We start from the raw sequence: 22,858 nt of genomic DNA on the forward strand, positions 1-22,858 counted from the left end.
GTAGAATGTAATGTGTAGATGTAGAAGGCGAAAAAAAGTTGTGTGTAGGTTAATAAGGTTGTCAAGGTCGCACCGGTAAATGCTGCTACTACTAGGTAACTAGTACAGTAGGCACAGGAGGAATAGTACGAGTACTCCCAACTGTTACTTGCGGTTGGCGTGTGAATGCTGCTGGCTTAGGTCTGGTGGCTGTCTGGCCGTTGATGACTGGCTTATCCTTTTTTCTTTCTCTTGCTTGCTATTGCTTGCTATTGACCGGCAAAGTAAAGTCTTGCTTGACTTTGTGTGGTGCCCACCTGGTAGCAAAAGGGGTTTATTTTTTGGGGACGCTGGGGTTTTTTTGGGCTTGGGATTAATCGACTGGGTATCATTACTTGGGGAAAAGGGTCAAGGCAAAAAAGCTTTATTATTAAGATTAACACGCTTCTTCTTGGGGGGTAGGGGGGGGGGGTAGGGAGGGGGTAAGGGGAAAATTGTCATTTGAGGTGCAACTTATATGATATTGGGAAATTATGGATTGATGAAGTGTACGTACGGTGTTTTGGTGCATATAATATAATCAAATCATGTATGGTTCGATCAGCTTATTAACGGTCATTTCTATTGAGTTTCTTCAGGCACCTCTTTACAGTCTGGATTATCACTATCAGGTACAATGGTGCATACATATCAAGTACGCAGTGAATAAGTCGTGAATAGGTAGTGATGGATGGGTGGTTGTGGGAGAGAAGGGAATGAATGAACATATGAATAAGAAAGGAGTATCTATCATATCACCGGGGCAGCTGGAGCTTCTCTGACACCCCATTGGAAGCTTTAGAGTGAATGCGTTGGGAGTTGTGGGTTGCGGGTAGTGGTCGTGGGTGGTAAGTGGTAAGTGGGAGGTGATTCAGGGGTATTAAATGAAGATATAAACATCAGGGACAAGGACGACCATGCTATCCAATTGTATTGTCAACTTCATACTCTGTACATTGATGCTCAGTACCTCTCTACAACGGTGCCGGTACTCCTCCTCTATCGTGCCTGCCTGGTACATGCCTCAAGCATACATCATATCAATCCGATGTGTTGGAAGTCTCTACTTTCAAGTGCTCACGGCCCAATGCCAGTATCCCCGTATCTGTTGGTATTGATGTGAGTAGCTCCTAATATGTATCAGATTCGGTGATCCTCCAATCATCTTGCAAGTATAGAACAACAGACGGACTGACTTCATCAAATCAGCTTCTTCGTCAGTTGAATCAGTACCAGCTAATTATATCCCACTCCTACTGCTGCTGCTAGACCAATAACAAGTAATAACAAGTCACAAGTACTTCATGTCGTGTATCGATCTGGTACAATGTACTCCTATTTTGGGTCTTGATACCTCAACATTATTGAATCTACAATTCACCTACCTAGTATCTATGTACCTAGCATTCAACAGTTGCTTCTTCGTCCCTTTCCAATCTCCCCCTATAGCCAGCTGGGTACATTATCTCGTCCTTCGCTTCTCAAGTTTCCCCTTCTGTTTCCACCCCGACTCTTCTCCATCATAATCATCAAAATGTGTCTGTCTCCCCACGATTGATGATTTCACTAAGCTTCCTCAAGCTTCCTCATTTGTGCTCTGTGCAACCCCCCAATGTAACCAAAATTCTCCACTGCCGGTGCAGGATTTCTTGGGTCTGGTATCTACACGTGACCATCGGTCCCTGACTATCCCAGATTTCCGTCTTGTCCTGACTTGGTAACCACTAAGCTACATTGAGAAAGGTGTCTCACTCTAGTCAATTTACTAGTGTCGTTCCTCTGAGCATCACTCTCACTATCAATGTCTGTGTTTCCTCAATTGGTTCAACAACAAACAAAAAGTGGAATTTTCCAAAAGCTCTTTGGAGGAGCTTCATGATAGCGGCATCTGTAAGTATCCAAAAATATCTCTTTGGTGGAGAAGATGTGAAGCGAATTGAAAAGGAGGTTACAGTCAAGAAGACAACGAGGTATGTTCACAAGATTTACCTTCATTTCAAACCTCCTCTATCAATAGTTACTGACGTGTTTCGCCCTCAATGTAGATCGCAATCCCCCCAAAAACATAACTTCCGAATTGCATGGTTATACATACAAGGATAGGCACAAACGGAGGATAAACGTCTTTTCGGTGCATTACTAAAACTTTACGAAGAGAATCATTCATCATTTGTTCCCTTGGAAAGAGAAGTCGTTGATATAAGGCGTGTTTATACTTTCCCTTGAAACTTTCAGTGTCAAGATACATTCCAACAACATCGGGATGTTCTTTTGAAACAGCCTGTCATTCGAACTTTAATTGGTTGGTGGAATCTGTGCTCACCATACCAAAATGGGTCAAGGCTAAGCTTATATGAAGGGGTAGCAAGGTCAAGTCTACTATGTGGATTGAATTTCGCGACTTCATTTCTGGTATTGAACAATTTCTTTCTACATCATTTGTTTTCATCTTTTACAAGAAGTATGACCAAAGGGGTCTGCGGGCCGTAGAAATTCTCTTCTTACACCACTTCATCAGCGCACAACCTCGATTATTCAATCATCGTGTTTCGTTGTACTAAGTTTAGCTACTTTGCTTGTTGCCCGAGTGGGAATCATGAGACTCATTTGACTCGCATGAAAATTGCTGCATGCTTGATACTGTCGAAAGCCACCCAAGCTGTTGGAAGGATGTCAATAAATTCTCTGGCGGACCTCAGCTTCTCATATCTCTTATCTGAATGTTGTATTGTCTGACTTCCCCTCACGGAATCCTACATTTGATTGTTTTCAAAGATGTTTGATGACTAGAGCGTATTATTTAGATTCAAACAATGAAATCTTGGTTACATAACCTTGAAACCTTCCCTCGATCACTTTTTCCACATGGGTGTCGGGGCTGAAAATCACTCAACACAGGTCCTCCGAAATTAAAAATCTGTCTTTTCGATGGTGCCTCTTATAAATTCCTGCATTGAAAACCAATGACATTAATATTGAACAATATTTATCATTCTTTTGACCAATTATCAACAGTCCCCAGCCTGTTCTAGCCAATTTTGCATCCATCAAACCAAGTGCTCTTAGCTCTCACCGTGGTCTACCAATTAAGCAAACCTCTCTGCAAAGCTACAGACGATTTTTCGGCGGGGGATCTCCTAGTTAGCCTCGCCCTTTTAGCGAATATGTGTTTTCTTTTCATCGGGGCTTGTGTTCTTCGAGAATGTGTTCAAGTCATGAATTGCTCGGTATTTTTGTGAATTAAAAAGTTGTGAATGAGCTTCGTGAAATTGGGAGTGCTGTATGCACCTTAGAGTTGATGTATAGTCTCTAGGTAGGTGATATTTTGGAGAGTATGGTGTCTCGGTTTTGTGGCTGGAGGGGGAGGGGGCTCGGTGAGTTGGAATAAAAATGCCTTGAGCTTTTCTTATGTGGGGATTATTGAAGTATCTATTATCTGGCTTTGCTTATCTGGCCAAGTTATCGGAAAACATATGAACTTATGATTTTATGCTTCGTTGGTCATGATGTTGTTTTCTTCTTCTATCAATCTTGCTCGTAGCTCCCTCAATCTGGAAATTGATACTGAATATTGACGGGGAATCCTTGGAGATCGGGCTTGGTGGATGAAAGAAAGAAAACTTCTTTCTTTCTGTGGAGACTCCTGGAGAGTTTTAGAGTCGCAGAGGGGTGGTGTATTGTTTACTTATAATTGTGGTTCTCTTTGTGCTGGTTATTTGGATGCTCATCTCTTTTGGGGAGGGAGGGGGGAAGAGGGGAGAGTGGAGCTGGGAATAGGGGGGAGATATATATACTGACGGCGTCTCTGTGTGCTGGAGTCACTTTTCAGTACTCTGGTAGAGCGCTTCGATACAGGATAGGGCTGCAGGTGGATGAGGATAGTGAGGGGGCAGGGAAAAGGACCGGGTTTATGATGTAGATGGGCGATGGAAACGGAGAGGGACAAAGTAGCCCAATTTTTTTATCGAGATGAATTTGAATTTGAATTTGGGTATCGCTGAGACGAGAAGGAAGTTAATTCATCAAAGTAGTTTTTGTTATGTGACTGAGAAATGGGGTTTGCTTATGCTTCTGATGATTGAGTTCTGGTTCTGGTCCTGACTTCAATGACATTTCTAATTCTGATTCTGATTGTGATTTCGATTTCAGCGGTTGATGGATAGATTTCTCTTCTCTTTGATTATGTATTGATTCCTCTACGAGTATTAATATTACCATATTCATTATGAAGAATGAATTTACCATTCCAGTTATCCTTCTTACTTCCGAACTTTCATTACCTACAATGTATATTGTATATACAAGTTTCTCATTCTGCCGTGGATTTCAGCCATATCATCAAACCCCAAACACTAAAGCTATCGCAAGTGTTCTTCCATCATGCCCATATATTCTTCTCACATTCCGTTCCGCTTCTCCCTCCCCAGAATGCCAATATAAGTATATCATTATATCATACACATATATATAAAAACCGCACGCACCACATGTACATGGCCTTATCTGTCCTTCTTCTCTGTACCTGCCGCATTCACCGGATCTGCAGCCTAAGTCATTCTGTATATCCTATGTCAAATATTCTTCAACCTCGGTGAATCACTCCCACCTCATCCATTACAAACTATGCACTAACTACGATAGAGGTCCAAACACCACCACGTATACAGTCAGTGTGACTCCAAGTCCCTTGATTTATGCCTCTCTGAATGCAACCAATTCTCTAACGACTTGTACAGATTGCAGCAGAACTATTCCCCACTCGATATCGTGCACTATCCCATGGCATATCCGCAGCCTTCGGAAAATTAGATTCTGTTATTGCTCAGTGATTCTTTGCCCACGTCAACTATGGTCACAACGTTGATTACAATCGTATTCCAATTTAGCTTTCACATTCCCTTTGGATGTGAGTCTCATTCGCATCTTGTCTCTGCCTGTCCCACACATTCATGAGCTGACAATTTTATGCAGCTTCTCAGTATTCATGCTCCTAGGCCTCTTGACAACTGTATTCTACATCCCCACACCTGAGATCGGCTCCGATGGTATGAAAATACTTGAAGAATGGGAAGTTGGTAGACGGCTAATGGATTTTCTAAAACATGGGTAGCTAGAGCCATTGCGGAGGTCTGGAGATGGGGCTCAAAGAGCTGGGATGGAATCGTAGGATTGATTGATAGAGACGAGGGAGAGAGGAGAAAGGAATTGAGAGAGTTGAAGGACGAGAAAAGAATAAGGGTGAATGAGGATACGAACGGGGCAACGGAAGGAGATGCGAATAGAGATTGGGTTAGATCGAATCGTGAGGGGAGAGAATAGAGAGTAGAGAGTTCTGAGCCGATTTGTCACCGGTGTAATATTAATTTTGCGGGATGTTGCGTTAAATAAGAGGTGGTGATAGTTAACATGATGAGAAGACATGCGCGACACGGGAAGCTTATGCAAAATGGGTTTCGAGTCTGATGCAACTTTCATTAGTACTCTGTTCTTGACTAATCCAACCTTCACATTAGCTATGGTGGTTATTATGGGACTGGGTACATAAAGAGTATGCTGTTTGAGACGTTTGTGCGGAGGACAAAAAGTGTTTGAGATGGGGAAGGACATCTAGTATTAAAAGTTAGAAGCCATGGGCTGTGTGGCAAGAGACGGAACTCTAGATTCAGGAGTGACTGACTGTTTCATGATGGTGCGCATTAACATCGGTGCCTAGGTCAGCGAGTGTGGTTCGGCATCATATAATCGATAAATCTGAAGTATTGTGTTCGTCTCGAATACAGCATTGAGATTCTATCTATGTGGGCCATATATGAAGTAGTTGTTGATGGGATACACATCTTTGAATATTGTCTCCATAGTGGGATTCGAATTTTATTAATTCAATGAATCGCATAGAATTTCAGGCTCTTGGATACCAGTTGAGGAGATGCGTGTAAGGGTCCGCGAGAAGTGTTTCCTTTGCATCTAGGATTCGAAGCAGGAGAGCTTTAAAACAAAATGTGCAATTCATACCAGGATACTATGGGAATAGAAAAGGTACATCAATCTTGCATGAATCTATGGTGCAATTCGACAAAGCTTGCTTTTCTACATCTTAACGTTGGGGAGCTGTGTATAGATCAGCCAGGATATCACGCACTTAATTGTCAATGGGCAGAGTTGTTACATTAGAAGCATGATGAAATGATTTAACTCTTCGTATTCGTTTCGCCGTATTGGCACTTTTTGTATGATCCAGCTCAATCGCTCAATCTGATATGTGAGTATGGGAGCAACTAAACCAAGTAAAATTCTCTCGCTTTCATCCTAATACTATCCGCAATGACTCAAAATCTCTCCCTCCCTTCGTACAAGTTTCCGAGAGTAGTGATCATCATAAATCCCCCAAATATCCGGCACTTCTGAAGAATGTTTTTGACCTCTTCCTAAACTACCCTTTCAAGACACCACTGACACCTCAACCAGAGCAACCTTTATTCCAATTCGGTGAGACGGGGTTGACGTGAAGAGACCGACAACGAATCTGGGAACCTCCATCCATATCGGACCAAAATCTCGAACTTTGGATTCTCGAAATTCTTGAGCTCGTCGTGGAGACTAGCAATTGGCAGATCATCATTATAATACTCAATAGACCTGCGATAATCGGAACGGACCCATCCGACTGGGTTTGGGAATAGGTCGTAGACCTCATCAGCCCGAAAGAGTGTCAAGCCAGCAAGCTCATCTTGCTGGGTATTTACTCCACTTTCTCTCAACAAATCTACATTCCAATTAATGTCATCAAACACAAATATGAGTTCCTTCAATTTTTTCCAAAGTCGCACTGCGCGGCAAAGGCGTTCCAGATCCTCAGGGCCAATCATGCAGATATCGTGGTCCACGACAATGTGACAACAATGTCTAAAAAAATTGTTTTGAAGGTCGGAAATCGTCAGTGGATCCATGAATGCGAGGACTGACTCCCAGTCATACTCCAAATCAATGCATTGACGTGCCCACCGAATGTATTGATCTATAGCCAAGTATTGGATCTTTTCAGCCTCCTGCACATCAATCGATAGCAGGAAGGTTGTCAAGTGCTTTTGAATTTTCCAATCCAGATAAAGGGTGTCAATTTTGGCGTTGAATCGGATTCCTGCACCAACGAGCGCTCCACCAATTAAGTTAGGATACAATGATAGGACAGCTCTCTGCGAGTCTTTACAGACTGACAACAAAACGGGTAGCGGAGCAGTAGAATAAAATCCAACCTGGTTGTCTTCTTTCGGTCTAACTTCGACAATGCGCGGCTCGAGAGTCAATCTCCAGATGTCGTCTCTGATTTCAATCGGTAGGTCGGGAAACAATATGAAGCGACGGCTATCCATGATGTATTCCCATGGTGTAAGGTTCCTCATGTCGAAGGTTGTTGGAAGGAAGAAGGGAAAATTGCGGAAGTGCTATGGGAGAAAATAGATGGGGTATCGATCTATCAGGAAGTCAGTTATTTATCATCAATAGCCTGAGATGGTGGTATAATATTACTGGTAAGCTGGTAAGGCTCAAGAGAAGCTATTCGCCGTGATCTAAAGTCGAAATCTCACAATCGCGGATGACGATTGTAAGTAACTCGAAAAATTGAGCGTGGGACTGAAATGATATTTCTTCTCATTTTCCCAACGAATGTGTTTGCAAGAGACTAATTCCAATATTGAAGCGAAGAGCGTGATATGAAGACATGAAAAGCATGACTATATGATTGGTGGAAGTCCTGACTTAGTCAGAAAAGTGACAATTTTGCCGAAGACGGTGTGGCGGCAACCTTGCACAACGCAACATCATCTCATCTAATTGATCGAGCATCACTTCGAGATTTTGAACAGCGCAGCACTACAACATCTCTATGATACCATGCGATATAATCCCAATTAGTGCCAGTACTCATCAATCTCAACCCTTTTCAATTTAAACAACAAGACACGTCCTTGCTAGCAATTGTAGTACGGTGGATTGCAACTTGCCCAACATGCTGACTCTCTTCACTGTTCCAGAGCTACTTAGCCAACTCCGTTCGGAGATCAACGAAGCCTATAGAATGCTCTTGGCTAAGTGGTCGCTAGGAGTGTTCATGATTCCAAGCTTGATACCGCTGGGCTTAGCACCAGATTTCGTATTTTGGTACGCAAATAGCTGTGAGCACACAAAGATATTGCTTCACGCCAAGATACCCGAGAGCTAGTAATGAATGTAAGAGCATTGAAAGAGTTTTGCAAAATTATGGAACTTCTTCTAAAATCATGACGGGGAACCGAGATGCTGCCCAAGTCCCCCCCCTCCCCATGGAACGGGCCAGATGATAGCTGCCAAACACCTTGTGTTGAAGACTTTCTCAGTTCATCTCTGTTTCTTGGTTCTTTGACTAGTTCCCTTATGCCTTGTTACTTGGCCAACTGACCACTCGATCATTGTGCTTTTTTTCAAGTCTCTCAAATTTGGACTGCCCTAGTCGAAGCCAACCGAAGGGAACGTTGTATATGCTGCAAGTTGTTGCGTGTTTTATGACACTAATCCTGCCTGATTATCTCTTCCAATATTTCCTTGTAACTCCTTGCTCCAAGGTATGATGGCTATGTTGATACCGCGATTCCGCACTTGCTTTATGTTGGTGTGGTGCATCTCCCCGAATCCTCTTTTGAAAGATAAGCGGCAGAAAGTCGCAAAACAAGATGAAAGCCTCGTGCCTAAAGCCTTTCAATGAACATAATTCCTTGTTGAGAGGATCAATCCATACAATTGTGAGTTGGCTGCGGTACGCCAATGAGGAAAGTCCTGTGCAGCAGTTCTTTAGTCGGAAGCTTGCCGGATCTGTTTGCTGTTGCTGTTGAACCTTTAAGCAAACTGCCGAAAGGTTTATCTTAGCATCCCAATTCCCTTAAATGCCATTTTTCCAGAGTGTCAACCAGTATCTGTTCAAGATATGTCCAACCGTGGAACTACTAGTGGAAGCAGGCAAAACTCAACGATCAGAGGCCAGAAGCTGATAGTCATCAGTCTTCAGCCATCTAATAAACTATAAAGTGATCAGCAAGGCCTTTGTTATCATCAAAATCTATTATAATGACATCTTGTCACTCTATTTTGTGTAGAAAGAGACATTTTTAGAGGCCTACCTTTAGATTGATTCAGCTTGTATTTTTGGTTCAGAAAGAAATTGAACAGCAGATCCTAACAATAAACAGAAGGAATAACTTTTTGACAATCATTTACTTCAATAGACATGTCTGTGGCTGCAACACAGGAAGAAATCTTTAATTGGCTCGGGTAGTGGAGGTTGTAGGTTGATGGGGTCCGTGCAATGTCAGTAACACCTCTGATTGCTTTTTATTATACTACTTCGAAAAGCTCTTGAATCATCAATACTTCGACTTTTTGCTCCCACAAATTTTGCTAGTGACAATCAAAACTTCTTGGGATACAAGTTTAGGGAGAAGATTAGACTACCTGTATTTTATTAAAATTGGCGAGACAATGGATCCGTTTGTTTATGATCCAGATGTAAGAAATCCTCCATGATTGCCATCAAGACATTTTTACTGATTACTTTCTAGAGGTCTATATGGGACGGACCTTCAGATGATTCTCCATCGGTTGTCAACAATCATCGACCATTAGATGCCGCAATTGACCAACTTCGCCGAAGGAACAAGGCACTTGAAGATTACAGTATTGCAGTTGCGGGAGAAAACGCCAGTCTCAAAAAGCTTCTGTCTACCCTCGACATTGCCTGGCCCGGCAACAAAAATTCGAGCACGATCGCTGCATCAGATTCTTCAACTAAAAGATCGAGTCTCCAGCTACCACTCGAAGTGAAGCTTCGCATTGTACGCTTTGCTTTGCAGTTGGCACATCCAATAATTGACCCTGGTGTCAAGATATTGAAGTCCAACGTCACCGAGATGGAGCATGCTGAGCAAAAAAAGCTTCCTGTTCAATTGTTGCGACTATCTAAATTCTTTTTCAAGGAGGGACAGAGATCCTTCTTTGCGGACAACAGATTCATCTTCACTCAAGTCTCATCTTTGAAGTGGTTCGTCAGCACACACCCCAAATTCTGTGCCCAGTTGGAGCATCTAGAGTTACGGATTGTTGGGAAATACTATAACGACCAAGGTTCTAACAAAACTGTCACACTGGGCTTTGACCAGCGAGAAGAACGTTGGTACGCGGTGAAACCTATAAAGCGTATTCTAAGCATCAATCTTAGTTGGACAGGTCTACAAAGCTATTGCTGGAAACAAATACTTGATTTTCTTGAAGCACTCCAACTTCCCTGGTACGGCAGGCAACAAACTAGGCCAAGGGAGCATACAATAGCCTTCAAAAATTTGACTTCTATGATGATTGATCTTGTGAACTTCACAGACAATCTTCCTGGCCCGGAAATCGACCTGAGGGAGATGACAAGAGAGACATTAGGTCCAATCATTGATAATTTACACGTTAGGGGTCAGCCGTTAGAGGAAAATGGGTCATTGGCATATGAATGCTTGGGTTATCTTATGAGAAATGGCGGAATAAGGGGTTGCAGCATCTTACCTCACTTCATAAGCACCGTTTCAAGTAAATACTTGAAAACATTTATATGTGATGAGTCCTTTTTACCAGAACTCAAGTATTACGCCAAAACATTACCAGAATTCAGAGAAAAAGGCTCCATGGAGAAATATGTCTGGAAGAAACTCCCTGCAACATTCGGCGAATTAGAAGGATCGGAAGTACGATTCCATATTGCTAGTGGACTACCTGTTGAGAATGTTGAAAAAGACTACAGAATCTTGCTCTCCCGTCGAACGGAAGAGAACCTTGATGAATACGAGGGTATCTTTGGACATCATGATATTGACCTCGACGATGATGAGCTAACAGAGATTTATGGACCAACTCGAGATGGTTGGGGACCTGATATGGTAACGGCTTGGGATGCTGATGAACATGGTGGTCCGGTGCTCGGATATGCTCAAACTGTAGCGGTATGTATGGCTATTGTAATTCAGAACCAGATACGCGTATCTCGCTGGAGCGAGATGGACAGCTCGGAGCCGAAAATGGATTTGCCAGGGAGATAGACGGTGCTGAATGAACGGAGACGGTGGTAAATGAACGGGTTTGCGAGTATACTGTTACTCACAATTAGAAGAATGGCGTTGTGAGGGACGAGCTGCGAGTGGCATGTAAAAAGCGTATGGCCACCAGGGCCGGACTTTTGTACATTCGGGGTTGAAGGGGCCATATCAAGATAGCTGGTGCTTTGGTCATGATGTTTTATGATGACTTTAGGAATCACCGTACAGAATCGAGTCATTAGAACTTCCTTGGATGGGATTGAGTCTGCGAAAACTTGGCATTACTTTCAAATTGATTTTAGTACACGTTTCGAATGATTTTGGATCACTAGAAGTGACTGTGGCGACTACTATGATTGAAGCACATTGCTTGCTTAGATACTTCGAAAAGTATTGCTACCATATGTGATTCAGGTGGTGACTATGGACTGTGGACTACGACTACACATCTTCACGACCATTCCTTGATATTGTTGTGATTTTACTTCTAGTTAAACTGACTAGAAATACTTATTAGATCGATATGTTGTTTTTAATGCTGTTTTTCACGAAATTCCAATCGTTAACAGAGACCGCCGACGACATGCTATTCCACTCATCTATTCCACTCATTAAACACATCCCTTCATCAAAAAAGCGTGTCTGCTTGATGCAAACGTAAAACGCATTGCAGATTTAGAAATTCCGGGGAAGAGTCAAAAAGCCCTAACCTAACGTTTCCGTGATCAGCATATTGGCGAGCTGGCGATCGACTATTCTTACTCGAGTCAAGGTTCATCAGTAGTCTGCAGGATTGTGACGTTGGCATGTTTTGTTGTCACTTCAACCCTGCCGTCACGAAAAAGAGTTTGGGAAAAAAGCTTCTTCGTAACGAATGAGGATATAGTAACGGTACGAGAGATACTGTATTCAATACCACCCGCATTCAATCAAGATCCACAATGCCAACATGATCATAATGATTAATGTCTGCGGTATTCGCGACAATACATTCAAATCAATTATGGTAACGGTAGAATTGATTGCATAATGACGCGCTTCATTGGTTGGAACGCGATGATAAGGTTAAAGCTCCCTGGCATATTAATTAATCCACTCTTTTTCTCGAGTACGGCTGCGGCCGCACTAAACTAGTCACTCACTCACTTACTGTGACCAAAATTATTTTAACATCATCCACAATTTCTTCCTTCATTCTTTTCCTCTTTTCCAGTTCACTTCTTGCAGCACAGTATATAATCTCACACCAGTTACTCGACAAAAATGTCGGCAAGAGTCTGGAAGTTCCTATCGAATACAATTGGAAAACTACAAAGTCCTAGAACGGCTCAGCAAAATGATAATGTGAACAATTCGCCATCCCTGCGCCAAATCGAATCGAATCCCGACACACCGACTCGTCACGGCAATGGCAATAATGTAGGAGAAGAATCTGCAAATGCGGGATTGTCGAAAGAGCAGGATGATTCGGTGCTCGATACACCATTGAATGAGAAGATCAGTAATATTAAAGAGAAGCTTGAGGAAGCGGTCAAACCAATTACGAAAGATGAAGCAGAGGATGAAGCTGAGGAGGATGTCACGGCAGAGAGTTCAGACAACATTGAGGCGGGAGAAGCAGCAAAGTCAACCAAAAGATCAGTAACTGGTAAAGCAGTCGTGGTTCCACCACCGAGACAAGGTCGCAATAAGAGGGGAGGATCGGCGGAGAAGGTAGAGACATTGGCGCATACTGAAGTTCCGGTCGAAAATACTCGCAAAACAAGGGGAAGAGGTAGACCTGCGAAGAACACAAAGACAGTGGTTCAAAATGAAACTATCGTTTCTACTACACACGAAGAAAGCAACAGCATGGAAGAAGAGGAAGTCGCAGAGCTACTAGTAAAGAATGAACTTTCAGTCGACGACTCTACGACTCGTAAACCAAGAGGAAGAGGTAGACCTTCAAAGCCAAAGGTATACGCAGAAAGCAACCAATCGGAAGCTGAGATCATGGCAGAAGAGGTAGAGACATCGAATAGCAACAACAACCCAAATGAAAAAACTCACACCCATCGCAGCAAGAGACCATTACTTCCAAAAGTCGCAGATCAAGTACATGTACCCGAACCCTCTATTGATACACCTCCAATCGCCAACAATAAGAGAAGAAGAGATGTTTTGGAGTCATCCGTTGGAACGGAAGAGGCCGAAATGGATTCTTCTGCGAGTGTTTCTAATAAACGAAGAAAGACTTCCGCAAGGCCTGTAAGTTGCCCGCGCATATGCATCCTGTGTTCGATTCAGAACCAAGTGCATATACTAACACAACGCAGGAAGGACCTGGCATTCCACCTATAGGTACCACCCGAGAAGCCAAAGACGAACGAAGAAAATACATGGACCGAGAAAGACAACGCAGATGTCGACAACGTAAGAAGGACAGACAACAAGGATTACAAGCCGCCGAAAGAGAAGTTTTAGCACAGGCCAAAGATGAGAGAAAGAAAGCTATGGCTCGAGAACGTGTTCGAAGACATAGAGATAATCAAAGACAGAAACAAGGCGTTGAAGTTGAAACGAAGGCATCGGGTCGACAAAGAACGAGGGAAGAGGCGAGACAGAGGGATAGGGAATTGATTGCTAGTGGTGGAAGAAGTGGTGCGAGTAATTCGGTGGAGAATGAATCGTTTAGCGAGTGAGGGATTGGAGAAAGGGGTAGTGAGTACTTGTTCTTGGGGTGTCCTTTGTTCTGTTGGTGCGATAGTTTCGAAGATTCGTCACTCTTGATACTTATAGCTTATAACAAGAACTCACAATATTGTACCAGTCAAAATCCTCAAAAAATATAAAAAATAAAAAATTCGAGATCTTATTTGAGACTTTCTATTAATTCTGAGGAGCACTTATTTGCGTTGTGATTGTGATTGTGACTACTTTGCTTAAACTCATCCACCACGACTCAATATCAATTGCGAGATATCATAGCACTCACCTTGAGGAGGAATCTTCACCTTTATGTACCATATAAACCGAACCTCCTAACTACCACATACCCATCTCTCCCCTCGCCTTTCCCACATCACCCATCTCAGGCATAGCAATGATAATTCATCTTACATTGAAAAACATGACATTTTGTTATATTTCAACCGCAAAAATAAATATAGATACAGCTATGGATATATCAAAAGACTTTAAAGACTTAAAAGTTTCAAAAGATTGGAGAGATTGGAGATGTTTGAGAGATCTGAAAGATTCAAACTAGGCAGTCAGGGAATCTCAGACTCATGTTTTCTTCCCTTTTCGATGTTTCGCTAAAGTCTTGCGATGATTCCCCCCTTTGACCACTTCTGCGCGATTTCGGATCGAGATCAGACTAAAGAATTATCCATCGCTGATGATTACTCTAGAAGAAGAAGCTAGCGTAATAAATTCATCTCGCGTCGTCTCAACGAAGCAGAAGATTGTCGTTCATCAACTTTCTTCTAGCTTCTTTGGAGATCGCCAAGCTAATTTTGCCCTCTGCAATCAAGAATTCCGAGTCATTGGGATTTTCATCAAGAGCAAGATCAATTGGGACGCTCGCCCAAGCCAGCTGACCCGACAATCGAAATATGATCGATAGGTTGTAAAACCTCTTTGCAATCTTGTCTGTGTCGTATGGATAAGTCACCTTTGCTTTATGATCTGTTAGCCAGCTAGTGAAATTTTCCACCTCCTTGACCATCGATTTCCCCTCTATGACTATCTTCTCGTGGTTTCCTTTCCACTTTGTTTGCATTAGGTAGGAAGTGATTCCCACGCGCCAACGTGCAGCATAAAAGAGTAAAAATGCGAGTCTATTCAGAGAATCCAATGACAAACTTTCGAGTAAGCGTTCTCCTCGTTTGCCTGAGCATTGACTGAATTCTAATCTTTGACACTTGCTCCATACCCTCGTAGCTTTGACATATCTTTCTTCATCGAGGAATATTTGTCCCTGGTTCATCATTTCTTCAATATGTTCCCGGAATATTTCTATCTGATCATAGCTGTACACCTCTGGCATAAATGTGAATTCCGATGTCGCGATTGTTTGCAAATTCTTAGGTATTACACCATTGAACTCCAAGTCAGGGAATGCTTTCAGATGGGCAGGGTAAGGAGCTATGGGTTCTTCTTGTTGCTTTCGAGACAAGAAAGATTCGATTTCGCTCGGTGGGAAAGATAATTCAGATACAGATACTGACCCGAACAAGGTAGAGAGTCCAGAGATCTGTTTTGCATAGGGATCGGTGAGAGTCACAATGTGTTTGACATGCTCGTTATGTAGGCTGATTCTCCATCTTATGATAGATAGTGCTCGACACAGATCGGGAATATGACGAGCTAATGGGATGAAGCTCGCATTTGGTTGAGGACGTGACCTAGACTTCCTATAACAAATCTTGTGGGTCAAGACGGTTCCTTTGAAGTCCCTTGAAGTGGATGGGTCGGGTACGAGAAAAGGTACTTCGATCTCTAGAAATGCAAGGGTAATCTGGTATGGTGCGACTTCACATTCAAATCTGATTAATAGGTTTTTCTTTCGCATCAAATATGTGCCCTCTTGGTACATTTATCGACATTTTCTCAATATTTAAGGATGAATATGGTGTCTGGCGATGGCCACCTGATAAGGTATCGGTAACCTAGATCAGGAGATCGGCATGGAACCAACACTTCTTCAAAATCACAAAGTAGAAGCTCGTAAATTGTATTGCAAATTTCACCAGAAAGATCTTGAAATCCTAAAAGCTTCTTGACGTTCTCAACTGCTGGCAAAGAGGTGAATGACTCCACATTGGGTGACATGGTTAAACTTGGAAACCAGATCGTCGTTAATGATGAAAAGGATATAAATATTGGGTAATTCTTTTTGGTATGGCAGAAAGACTTGGGAAGATGGTCGCAGCGTGGCCTTTTATTATCAAAATGCGACTGTAATTGAGATATTAAGATGGTGTGAGAGAATCAAATTTAGAAACAATATTCGTTTCTGTGAAGAAGAATTCCTCATATAGAGGGTGGCAAAGATAGTACGGGATCATCTGCAAATTAAAGCTGTCGTACAAATAAGCTTGACGTCTTTGAGTTACTCTATCAGCATGATAACACCGGAATTATAATCAATGGGTTAATAAGAAGGGTGAGTTACCATAGAAATCACCTATTCCTTCCACGAGAACTCTGTTACCACACTCAAGGCGCCAATGGAACTAACATGTCGGAATTGCAACTCAATGATTTCCTGTTCTATAGAGTTGGTCACTGGCACAGTTTTGATAGCCGACAGTATCCTAAAGGCTACACCCCTCTAACTCTCTTCTGCTCCTCCAAGGACTCAGAATAATCAGGCATGGCTTTCAAAGCTTCCTCAATTGTCTCGCATGCACGTGATGCTCCCGTCAATCAGCAACCGATGGCTTCTCGATATCTAAACTCCGCCAACTTGTGCTGAAATGGCGCCCAGCCCTCTAGATTGCAATGACTGTTCATATTGAAGGGGTCTTCAACTGTACGCGATAGAACACGGAACGGAGCCTTTCGTTGTTGTATTCTGGCCATTTGCATTGCGTGGATGATGTATTGAAGACGATCCGATGAAAGATCAAACTATGTGTTCATGAGTTGATGTATAAACTCTGGGTCATGGGTTTCATGCAACAGTCTTCTTTGAATCAAGGTCAAGATTCGTCGAATCGTCATTAAAGCTGGACACCAGATTTGGTTTGCATTTTCAACATCTCCTAGAGCGAAGAATTCATTTCCTATTGCTTCCATACTCTGTAAACCATGAATGGGCCCTTCCGGATTTATTAGTTGAGGGGCCTGGGCAATTTCCAATAGAACAACGTCCTTCGACCCATCTGCTATGTTTCCTTTCAATTGAAACCCCGAGAAACCTTTGAACTCGGAACGATAAGGTGCAATGAGCTTCTCTTGTCGCTTCTCAAACAAGGATAACAACATAGATATATCTTCGTAAGTTTCGAGAATAATAATAATGTGAACTGCTAACATCTTATCACAATAGGGAAGTGTTTCTATTACACTGACGACCAAAGCCGCACATAACAGTGGAAGATGACCATGAAGCAGTATAAATTTGTATAGCTCATCAGTTAAAATTCCTGGGGATTTTGTTGATCCATAGATCTCATGAGTCATTACGCAAGCTTTCTGGAAGTCTTTTTCTTGCTGTTCTGTTTCTATTCTGATCATGGGAATGTATTTTGAGAAGAAGCCTTTCCTTGGTTCGTCCAACCTTATAACACCAGTTACCATAACGAAGAGATTTGTTTCTCTCATGATAACTGTAGCCTCATGATTGATCTTTCGACAAGTCCGAAGTATCTGAGGGTAAATATCATGCTGGAGCTTAGTGATTCGTATTGGGACAAGTGTACAGCCATTGTCTTTCAGATTTTCTGGTGGATTTTCAAATGTACATAGAAGCATCTTGTAGATGTATTGACGAATATTGACCGGGAGATTGAGGAAAAGAAAAGGGGTCAGGTCTGGTGAGGGAGCAACCTGGTCCATGATGATTACTCGAAACTTCATATAAGAGGTAGAATAAATGTAGGAAGTAATGTGATGAAGGGAAAATGTAAAAAAAAATCCATGATTGTGTTGGAGATACTCTAAAGTACACCTTTGCATGGAATTTGATTTGAACCACGATTGCGTGAAGAAAGATGCGAGCTGCTGGAGTATGAAAGATCTATGTCTATTACATAATTGTAATCTTTTCGCATCCCCAAATTTTTTTGACAACTCATCGACGCTATCGTGAAGAATAGGATTGAAGCCGGTGAACTGCAATTTTTCGATTGTGTCAAGCCCCCAACTTTGTCATGATATAGAAAACTTCCATGATTACTTTGATGTAGTAATCCTTCGCCTGTACAAGACAGCGTTGTATTGCCTCTGTACCCTCTTCGCATCGAATTCTGTATCGTCTTGATACGTTATAATGATGAGAGGCTTTGAGAAACGACAACAACAAAAGAGGGAGGAATACGTACGTACTCACCTATCCACCTGCCCACCTTTCCGATGAGTCGCAAGTTCCATAGGATTGTTAGAATCTGTCTCTCTCAAATGTCGTGACTATTATCTCGTAATGTGAGTTGGTAAACAGATCTCTCTTCCTGACTTTACTGGTTGGACCGACCCCTTCCATTCGTCCCAGTCCTTTTCATCATTCGACCTTATTGCCCGTCTCGACGTATCTCTCAAAATGCATCTCCGATGGTGCAGGGATGAGTCTAAGGTTAAAGGAGTTGCGCAGACGTCGTTCAATGACGGGAGAAGAGTGTATCTTATCCTCGAATTATCGGACATTCCTGAGTCGAAGTTTCAAAGAGGTGAAAAAGTAAGAGCTTTTGAGGTTTTGAAAGGGTGTTTGTCTCAGTCATCGCACTGACAATGAATGTTTGGACGTGAAGGTCTTGGGCAGATGCTTTAGAGCTCTTAATTATATGCTCATGAGTCATCACCCTACAAAAACAAGCACGGGGTTTCTAAATAAGGTTACTAATTTTCATGTGTGCATGAAAACCTTCAAGTCATATATCAAACCATCAATTTCATTGTCAACATAGTCGTCGATGAACTTTCCAGATCTTGAAACAAAAAGATTGAATGATATCGGAGATTTACAATTTTACCAAACTTTTGTTACTCGTCCATGCGTCGGTCGCATCGCTCATCGTCGCTTGGGGCTTCCCTCTATTCTCATCGTACCACGCCAAATTGTCTTGAGTGATTTCATGCCAAACGTTCAAACGTTGCATGTGTCATGACAGTGACAGATTTTGATGTCACATACCAAAGACATTTAACTAATGCACATCACAGCCGTCATGCATTCTGACAGCTTTCGTCTTCTTTTTTCCTACTTATCTTAATCGTGATTTCTTTGGCTTCACGGTGATTGTGTGCAGGAAACTTTATTTTGACTTTTTGAGGTGCTGGAAACCATTGAAAGATATAATTTGATTGACTTAAAAACAGCTTGATGTTGAAGCAATTAATGAATAATGCGAGACGAGACGATTTAGCATGATACAATACAGTACGATACAACTAAATTCTACAAGCAAGTTCCTCAATTATCCGAGAGTCGTGAGAGAGTGGCTAACAACCTGACCTTGAACAGGAAAACATTGATAGAATAACGGTACCAATAATATCATGGCAACTTGGGGAGCCTACTTTTCCTCTTATGTCAAGAAGAATCCTGGGATAACACCCGCAGACAAAGAGAATGAATCAATAATCACACCCATCGTACCACTGAACACCAATTCTGATGTAAAAACTATCGAGCCTCTACTCCGCGAGGGGGATGGTTCAGCACCAAACCCAACCGAAGATGTGAAGAAACGTTTCGATGAAAAGTTGGGGAGTGTGGGGAATATTGGGATGGGCACAGCTTCTATAACGAGAATGCCGACGTTGAAATCTAACAGTAGAGGTGCAAGGATGGCAAAGATGTTTGGTTATGGTACGCCGAAGGAAGAAAAGATCGAAGAGAAGATTGTGCAGGATAAAGGGGAAGTGGATTCTCCGGTGGAAAGGGTGGGAAAAGCTGAAGAGGTGAAGGAGATGAAGATTCAGGTGGTACCCGAATTGAGCAAGATCGAAAAGTTAATAACAGAGAGAAAAGCTGCTGCGATTGGTTCGAGATCTGTTTCTCCAGGAAATACTCAACCAGCCCAGTCGCCACAAGCTGTGCAGCCTCTCAAGCCTCTTGAGTCTTCTCAACCAGTCCAATCGCCGCAGACTGTGCAACCTGTGCAACCTGTCAAGCCTCTTGAACCTCTTGAGCCTCCTCAACCAGTCCAATCGCCGCAGACTGTGCAACCTGTGCAACCTGTCAAGCCTCTTGAACCTCTTGAGCCTCCTCATCCAGTCCAATCGCCGCAACCTGTGCAGCCTATCAAACCTTCTCAACCTACGAATGCTTTGCGATCTCTTCAGCTTAGGCAGCAATCAAAACCTATCATCTCAGTGCAAACGCAACAGCCAACAGAACCTGTTTCACCGACCAACTCAGATCCTTCTCGAAAATCGATGACCGAGACACCCAACACCATAAGTCCAAACACACCTATTTCAACACGGTCATCGTTCAAGGGGGCAAGGTCTTCGACAAAACGGGCTTCCACTCGCAGTAACACTAAAGCTTCAATATCTGCATTAGATGATCTTTTGGCTGGTTTTGGTGAGGAGTTTATGTCCAATCCATCTACTCCAAAACCTGTCGATAATGAGAAAGGGGTTGAAAAGCCAGCGTTGGGGAAGCCAAGGAATCAACGCAAACAGAAGGCTTCAGTCTCAGCACTGGATGATATCATGGCCGGATTGAACTCAATGGAGCCTGCGACAGAAGCTCCAACTACACGAAAACCGACAGAAGTACGAAAAAGCGAGATTGGAAAATCTGGATCACCGACAACTGGTAACGAGCCGGAACCCATTCCGGTAGTTATTATTCCGGCTTCTGAAATTTCAAATACGGTATTCGAATTGCCAAAGACGACATCACAGAGTACCAGGCTATCAAAAAGGAAATCAAAAGCAGTCACAAGATTCCCAGTAGTAGTATCTGAAGTCACTAAAATCATTCCAAATGTTCCAGCACCTATAGTGACAACAAGACCAATTCCTTCTCTTTTGAAAGATCAACCTAGTCCTCTTCCCCCAAAGACCCAAACAGTTACCACAATTCCACGCTCACCCATGATAAATGGTCAACCAAGTCCCGTTCCACCTCAATTTCGTCTTCGTCCCAAACGTTCCTTTCAAGATATGGTAAAGCTTGCTACCTCGCCTAGATTTGCACAAATTGCCGAACAGGCTATTGAAGCTGAAGCTGAAAGAAAATTACTTCAATATGAAAGACAAGCCGAACAAATATTACTTGAGAAGGAAGAAATGGAAGAGGAAAGAATGAGTATGGAAGAAAATTTCAGAAGAATGCAAGAAGAAGATGAGAGGATCGCTAAGGAGGCGAAAGAAATGCAGGCTTTCTACGAGGAACAGGAAAGGATACGAATTGAGACCGAAGCTGAAGAAGAGAGATTAAGGAAAGAAAGGGAGGAAGTTGAGAGACAGGCGAGAATCAAGAGGGAGAAGAGAGAAGCGGAAGAGAGGGAAGCTCAAGAAGAGGCAGAGAGATTAACAGCACAGATTAGAGCCTTCGAGAGAGAACAGGAGAGGCTAGCTGAGGAGGCAGCTAGAAAAATGATGGAAGAAGAGAGATTAGCGGAAATTGCGAAGAAAGAGGCCGCCAAGAAGTTTGAAGAAGAAGAGAGACTGGCCGCGATTGAAAGACGGGCTCAACGGGAGAGGTTAGAGGAGGAGGAAAGAATTGCAGCCATCAAGAAGAAGGCCGAGAGAGAAAGACTGGAAGAAGAACAACGTTTGGCTGCCGAAGAAGCAGCAAGAAAATATGAGGAAGACGAGAGACAAGCAGAAATTGAACGACAGTTGGAAGAAGAGCGATTAGAAGAAGAAGAACGACTAGCTTATGAAGAACAACTTCGCGAAGAAGAATTTGAAGAGCGTCAACGAGAAGAAGAGGAAAAAATTTATGCCGAACAAGCTCGTCAACGTGATGAAAGAAGAGATCGAGAAGCAAGAGAGAGAAATGAAAGAATGGAGGCTGAAATGAGAGAAGAAGAACGATTGAGGGCTGAGAGGGATGAGCAGGAACGATTACAAATGGAGGAAGAGGAAGAGGAAAGAAGAGCTTACGAAGAACGAATGGATAGACAAAGACAAAGGGATGAAAGAGAAATGGAAATGATGAGAAGAATAGAAGAACAGGAACGTGTTACCGAACAGCAAAGATATGATGCACAACTGGAAATGGAAAGAATGGATATGATAGAGCGGGAAGAAAGAGAGGTGATGAGAATGCAACAGGAAAGACAAGAAGCGGAAATGGATATGGAAAGAGAAGAAGCGATTAGATTACAAAGACAACAACAAGCGGATGAATTCCTTGGAGAAGACGATGACGAGGAGGAAGAGAGACCCCTAACGCGAGAAGAGGAGATGGCAAAGGCGGAAGAGAAAATTAGAATGGCGTTCGCAGGAATGGCGGCAGAGAGATCTGGGATGCCGATGCCGATGCCGGTGGCGAGGGAGGAGGAACCACAGTTCATGCAGCCGCCAAGACAATTGTCACAGAGACCTTCGATTAAGGGGGGGGTACCGGGAGGATCAAGAGGTATGGGATTACCTGGGGGGCCTAGGGCGGGAATGGGACTACCTAGTGGACCGAGAGGCGGGGGTGGATTGCCTTCTGGACCGAGAATGAGGAGGATTTGAGAGATTTGAATGCGTTGGATGGATGAATAGGTAGATGGAAATGAGTTTTGTGAGAGGCAGAGGTGGTGCTATTGTTTTTAGTTCTATCTACTTGCGTATACCACTACTCCTTATGATGAATATATCTATTTTTCAATAAACAACTTCTAAGAGACGAAATTGACCTCGAGTTTGCTATCTCAATCGTTCACTTGTTACCATGTGGTTTCAATCTATAAACCTGGATACTTCGGGTATCGATGTATATCTAGCAAGAAAACGGTGTATGAGATTGTAGCAAGGTCATGAATTACTTGATTTGGTAGGGTTAGTAAGAAGCATTAGGTGAACTGACAGACGATAAGGTCTTACGAGACTTACAGGAAAGCAAATATCAGATGAGGTAT

At 42.7% G+C, this 22,858-nt stretch overlaps 8 protein-coding genes across 8 annotated transcripts; 4 read left to right on the forward strand and 4 right to left on the reverse strand.

Annotated features, from left to right (window-relative positions):
• Positions 1 to 6,491: 6,491 nt before the first annotated feature.
• EAF01_011437 (uncharacterized protein) lies at positions 6,492 to 7,418 on the reverse strand (the record flags this gene model as incomplete). Its single annotated transcript, XM_038919694.1, has 1 exon — positions 6,492 to 7,418. One exon carries the CDS (start codon positions 7,416 to 7,418, stop codon positions 6,492 to 6,494), a length of 927 nt encoding a protein of 308 aa, XP_038764904.1.
• Positions 7,419 to 9,528: 2,110 nt separating this feature from the next.
• EAF01_011438 (uncharacterized protein) lies at positions 9,529 to 11,140 on the forward strand (the record flags this gene model as incomplete). The annotated part of the gene is made up of 3 exons (XM_038919695.1): positions 9,529 to 9,555; positions 9,609 to 11,030; positions 11,093 to 11,140. 3 exons carry the CDS (start codon positions 9,529 to 9,531, stop codon positions 11,138 to 11,140), a joined length of 1,497 nt encoding a protein of 498 aa, XP_038764905.1.
• A 1,246-nt stretch (positions 11,141 to 12,386) lies between these two features.
• EAF01_011439 (uncharacterized protein) lies at positions 12,387 to 13,804 on the forward strand (the record flags this gene model as incomplete). Its single annotated transcript, XM_038919696.1, has 2 exons — positions 12,387 to 13,370; positions 13,439 to 13,804. 2 exons carry the CDS (start codon positions 12,387 to 12,389, stop codon positions 13,802 to 13,804), a joined length of 1,350 nt encoding a protein of 449 aa, XP_038764906.1.
• A 749-nt stretch (positions 13,805 to 14,553) lies between these two features.
• Positions 14,554 to 15,702, reverse strand: EAF01_011440 (uncharacterized protein; the record flags this gene model as incomplete). The annotated part of the gene is made up of 1 exon (XM_038919697.1): positions 14,554 to 15,702. One exon carries the CDS (start codon positions 15,700 to 15,702, stop codon positions 14,554 to 14,556), a length of 1,149 nt encoding a protein of 382 aa, XP_038764907.1.
• A 728-nt stretch (positions 15,703 to 16,430) lies between these two features.
• EAF01_011441 (uncharacterized protein) lies at positions 16,431 to 16,697 on the reverse strand (the record flags this gene model as incomplete). Its single annotated transcript, XM_038919698.1, is given in 2 exon segments — positions 16,431 to 16,525; positions 16,544 to 16,697. 2 exon segments carry the CDS (start codon positions 16,695 to 16,697, stop codon positions 16,431 to 16,433), a joined length of 249 nt encoding a protein of 82 aa, XP_038764908.1.
• Positions 16,698 to 16,739: 42 nt separating this feature from the next.
• Positions 16,740 to 17,669, reverse strand: EAF01_011442 (uncharacterized protein; the record flags this gene model as incomplete). Its single annotated transcript, XM_038919699.1, has 1 exon — positions 16,740 to 17,669. The coding sequence occupies one exon, from the start codon at positions 17,667 to 17,669 to the stop codon at positions 16,740 to 16,742; it is 930 nt and encodes a 309-aa protein (XP_038764909.1).
• A 700-nt stretch (positions 17,670 to 18,369) lies between these two features.
• Positions 18,370 to 18,934, forward strand: EAF01_011443 (uncharacterized protein; the record flags this gene model as incomplete). The annotated part of the gene is made up of 2 exons (XM_038919700.1): positions 18,370 to 18,504; positions 18,734 to 18,934. 2 exons carry the CDS (start codon positions 18,370 to 18,372, stop codon positions 18,932 to 18,934), a joined length of 336 nt encoding a protein of 111 aa, XP_038764910.1.
• Positions 18,935 to 19,325: 391 nt separating this feature from the next.
• Positions 19,326 to 22,050, forward strand: EAF01_011444 (uncharacterized protein; the record flags this gene model as incomplete). The annotated part of the gene is made up of 2 exons (XM_038919701.1): positions 19,326 to 21,971; positions 22,030 to 22,050. 2 exons carry the CDS (start codon positions 19,326 to 19,328, stop codon positions 22,048 to 22,050), a joined length of 2,667 nt encoding a protein of 888 aa, XP_038764911.1.
• Between the last annotated feature and the right edge of the window lie 808 nt (positions 22,051 to 22,858).

Source organism: Botrytis porri, assembly GCF_014898465.1.
Source record: "Botrytis porri strain MUCL 3234 chromosome Unknown BPOR_021, whole genome shotgun sequence".
Lineage (NCBI taxonomy): Eukaryota > Fungi > Ascomycota > Leotiomycetes > Helotiales > Sclerotiniaceae > Botrytis > Botrytis porri.